Source organism: Arachis ipaensis, chromosome B07 (assembly GCF_000816755.2).
Source record: "Arachis ipaensis cultivar K30076 chromosome B07, Araip1.1, whole genome shotgun sequence".
Classification (NCBI taxonomy): domain Eukaryota; kingdom Viridiplantae; phylum Streptophyta; class Magnoliopsida; order Fabales; family Fabaceae; genus Arachis; species Arachis ipaensis.
The window spans coordinates 86,734,954-86,739,937 of NC_029791.2; the positions used below are offsets into that span (position 1 = coordinate 86,734,954).

Consider the following 4,984-nt stretch of genomic DNA (forward strand, 5'->3'; position numbering starts at 1 on the left):
GCAAAACTCTAAATCCATGGGGACATTCAAGATACTATGCATCAACACTCCATTCAAAGAAGTTCTTGCATAAAATCTGATGTTTGTTAACTTCATTGAGAAATTATTGTCTCAGAAAAGATCTCTGAAAGGAGACCAAACAGTGGTATTAACTAGAGAGTGTAGTGCAATCATTCAGAGGAATCTGCCGAGTAAGAAGCTAGATCTAGGAAGTTTCCAAATCCCATGTACCATTAAAACAACACCTTTGAAGGAGCATTGTGTGATTTAAAGGTGATTATCAATTTGATACAACTCTCTGTGATGAAAAAGCTCTAAATTCAATAGATGAAACCCACTATAATAGCTCTTCAATTGGCAGATAAATCTATAAGGCTGACATATGAGGTAGTTGAGAATTTTTTGGTGAAGGTCGGCAAGTTCTTCCTCCCAGCAATCTTCGCGATTCTTGATATAGAGGAAGATGAAAATTTCTCCATCATTCTAGGTAGACGGTTCTTAGCCACTGGAAGATCTCTCATTGATTTGGAAAAAGGGAAACTAATATTGAGAGTGCATGATGAGCAGTTTGTCTTTCATGTCTTCAAGGCCACATATAACTCAAATAAAGGGGAAAGTCGCATGAAAACTGAGCCGCCTGATCAATTCCTCCAAGAACCACCTGATGACAGAAAATAAAAGTTGCAACCCAAGCCTTCTATGGTGGAAATCAACAAAATCCTCCCAGACATTAAATCTAAGTTTGGTGTTGGGCGTGCTACATCAATCCCAAAGGAGGCTCCCAAGAAGAAAGTGCCTAAGGGTTGGAGAAACAAAAAGATCCTCACTAAAGATTTCTCACCAGGATTGAAAGTGGTGTTCACTCAGCATCCAACATTGTCGTATACAGTGAATAGAATTCTCTCTCTTGAGCAAGTTGAGTTAATCCATGAGGATACAGGGAGAAGATTCACAGTAAGAGGGGAGGAATTGAAGCAGTATGATCAGCCTCCTCCTTATCAGCAGAGATGAACCGTCAAGCTAGTGATGTTATAGAAGCGCTTGTTGGGAGGCAACCTAAAGCCTTAGTATCCTTTAATTATGTTTTATTCCTCGCATTTTGTTTATTTCATTTTGATAGTTCATAGTTTTCCTTGTTTTTAACTGTATTTGAGTCATGCATTCTAAGTTAAACAGGAACAGGTGCGTTTGGAACGAAGCTGGGAGCTCTATGAAGATGGAAATGGATTCTAGTGCTTCGACACTAAACAACGAGATCTAACATTTAGCGACAGGATGCACGTAATTCAAGGAAGGCTTACTACCACCCTAGTGTCTAGTACCGGTTATAGGCGTCTAATGCCAGGGAGCATACAAAGAGGGGGAAACTCACTACCACCCCGGCGTCTAGCTGGTGCGCGAATTGTGAACTCACACAACTTAACCAGCTAGTGCATCGGGTCAGCCAAGTAATACCTCAGGTGAGTGAGGGTCGATCCCATGAGGATTGTCGGACTGAGCAACAATGGTTATCCAATCGGATTAGTTAGGCGAATAGAAAAAGGTTGTTGATGGTTGTAATCGCATAGAACAGTAAATAAGAGAGTAAAAGAAGCAATTAAAAGGTTTAGTGTAAAAATAGTGAGAGAAAATAGTTAAGGCTTCGAAGATGTTTACTTTTCCGGAATAAAAGTTTTTACCAACTATTTTAACAGTGCATGATTCATTCCATGGCAAACTGTAAATGGCTAAACCCTAATCTTTTAGTGGTTTTGCCTCCTCTAACCTTTATTAACCATGACTCTCGTGGTCGCTTAATTCCGATTAAAGGGTTAAGTTCAAAACTAGCTTATGGCCACAAAAACCCTAATTACCCAAAGCTAACAGGATTATATGTCACATATCCCAATTAGTTCATGTAATTAGTAATTTTAGAGGAATTTATTTTCAAGTTGTTGTTCAAGCGAGATAACTTTCTCAAGAATCACAAGAACTCATGTAGAATAAGAGTCATACTCTCGTTCCACCCAGATTCATAAGATTAAGAATGAAAATAATCCTTGAAGCTGAATCAATACATTAATGAAAATAGAAAAGTAATAGTTTTAATCCAAAGAAGATAAACAGACCTCCTAACCTTAACCAAAGAGGTTTAGTGGCTCATGACTTATAGAGAAAAATTAGGGTTCAGAAAAGTACACCAAAAGCCAAAAGAGTTCTCCCCTCTCAAAGAGAGAATCTTTTCTCTTTTATATCTAACCTAATTTGATTTGAAATTAAAATAAAATAATAAATCCTAAGACTAAAAGATATTGTTTGTAAATAAAAATTACAAAAAAATATAAAATAACTAATAAATGCTAAATCCACTTGAGATGCCCAAAGAGAGTGAATTCGGTTAGCATGCCTGGCGCTAAACGCCAGATGGGCGTGTAGCGCCTTAGAGAGGGCAACAACATTGCATGGATTGTGGCCTTGCTGGCGTTAAACACCAGTTGGGGGTTTAGCGCCCAGGGGGGATGCTGCCAGCTTTTCCTTTTCAGCTCAAAAGTCTACCAAATTGCTCCAAATTTCACCTGAAATCATAAAAATACTAAAACAACTCAAAGTAACACCCAAAGAGGATTTTTTCACTAAAATCAAGTAAAAATAAATAAAATCTGAAAAAAAAAACAACTAGAAAATGAAGGAAAAGGGTACACGATCCTCACGCATCACAACACCAAACTTAAACTGTTGCTTGTCCCCAAACAACCAAAACGATATAGGACTGAGAGGAGAAAATGCCTAAGACTTGAGTTGTCAATTAAGCTCAGGTCTAGTTATTGACTGGGGCTAATGTCACTCTATCTGTGAATAGCTTTGGCATCTCATTATCTTTTGAAGCTCAAAAATGTTAGTATCATTCAGAACTAGAACTCGGATGATATTATAGATTCTCTTCTTTAGGCTCTAATTGATTCTTGAACACAACTTTTTTTTCTTTTCTTTGGTGCTTTGCACCTTGAGCCTTGCCGTGACTCTAAGTGTTTTATCTTCAAACTTAACTTGATACAAGAACACCACAAGCATTTAATTGGGGAACTCCTTGAGTTTTAATTTTTCTTTTTAATTCTCCCAGACAGTGGTGCTCAGAGCCTTAGGCATACTCTATAATAGCAATGGGTCACGATTTTAGGTGTTTAGTCTCAAGGGTTACTTGACACTTTCACACCACAAGCATATGGTTAGGGAAAACCACTCTTTTGAGCTTTAGATCAGTTTTGACCCTTCTAACCATTGATGCTCAAGCCTTGGACCTTCATCTTTTGATTTTTTTTAGTACTTTTTGCTGTTTATTTTGCTTCAAGAATCAATCTTTTTCTTATTTCAGAGAATCAATAATACTTTTCTAAGCTCTTATTCCTCAAGAACCAATATTCTCAATTCCAATATCAAATATGCACAGTTAATTCATACATTCAGAAATAAAGATAGTACCACCATATGAAAGTGACTAGAGAAACTCAATATATATATAACTCAAAATCTCATGCATTTTACTACTCCTTTTTTTCTTTTGATATTTCTTTTTAAGCTCAGTGAGTAATACAGGAGATATCTTTTTAAAGATAAACATAAAGTACTAAAATAAATAACTAACTAGAAATCAAGAAAATTCTACTAGTGATCATGCAACTCAGAATATAAAACAAGAAATGGAATGAAATATTGAAAAATAGAAATAAGAAAAAGGAAGGAGAATGAAACTCAACCACCTCAGTCTTGGTGGCTACTGCTCCCTCCTAAGGATCCACTCCAGCGCTTAAGCTCTTCCAGCTCATGTCCTTGCTTCTGCTACTCCTCTGTCAGCTTATGGAGGATGGTGGACTGGCTCTTATGCTCCTGTTTCAGCTGATCCATAGTAGATATTAGCTGTCCGATGGATACTGCTAGGTGACTCTAGTACTCGCACGGAGGAAGATCTTGTCCCTGAGATATTTCAGGCTACTTCTTCTAAGGAGGGGAACCGGCGCCTGAGGTAGTGGTTGTCCAAGTTCCTGAGTGTACTCCATACCCCCTTTTGTGATTAGTCAGATTATTTTGGTGAATTTTATCCCACTGGATGCTACTTTGAGTTTTTGTGGCTATTTGTTGATTTCAGGTAGCATTTGGATGAAGATTTCATGAAAAATTCATGAAGAAGCAAAGGAGGCTCATGCGTATGCATCATGCATGCGTATGCATCACTAGAGCAACAAGGCATTTCATGTGTATGCATCCATTGTGCGTACACACGACTGCGCGAGCTCAACAAAGACCAATTCTCTAGTGGACATGTGGCACTAAACACCATGACTCGGTGTTTAGCACTGAAGGCCTCGTAAAATATGCAAAGCTTTCTGGACAGTTGGCGCTAAATACCACCTCACCGGCATTTAGCGCCGGAGACTTTGATTCGCATGCAATGCGTCTTGTAAGGGTGGCGCTAAATACCCAGTCACCGGCATTTAGCGCCAAGAGCGAAAACAAGGGTGGTCCCGACACGTGCAAACAAATCAATGAAAGGCATATCTTTGATTTTGTAAATCAAATAGCAATTAGGAAAGGATTTGTTAGAATTTTATTTTAAGTTTTAAATAAATTTCAATTAGGACTATAAATAAGATAGAGATTTGCCTTTGCGGGGACCTCTCTCCCTCCTAATTCCTCATTCTACAATTTTACACTTTTCTCTCCTAGGATTTTCTCTGCACTATGAGCCACAAAACCTCCATTATTAATGTTAGGAGCTCTATTTAATTTGATGGATTAATAATTATTTGTTCATTTACTCTTGATTAATGTATTGATTTATGTTTAAGAATTGGTTTCATTCTTCATCCTACAGATTAGTGTGTATTGGAAAATAATTCTAATATAAATTAAATTCTTTTTAATCTTGGAAAAGTTATATAATTAGAATTATAGCTTGAAACCTTTTCTCACAACTCCATAATTATGTAGAGTTAATGTGATACGTGAT

At 37.4% G+C, this 4,984-nt stretch overlaps 1 protein-coding gene across 1 annotated transcript; it reads left to right on the forward strand.

The window, feature by feature from the left end:
• On the forward strand, positions 328-678 carry LOC107607434. Its single transcript, XM_016309393.1, has one exon. The coding sequence runs from the start codon at positions 328-330 to the stop codon at positions 676-678; it is 351 nt and encodes a 116-aa protein (XP_016164879.1).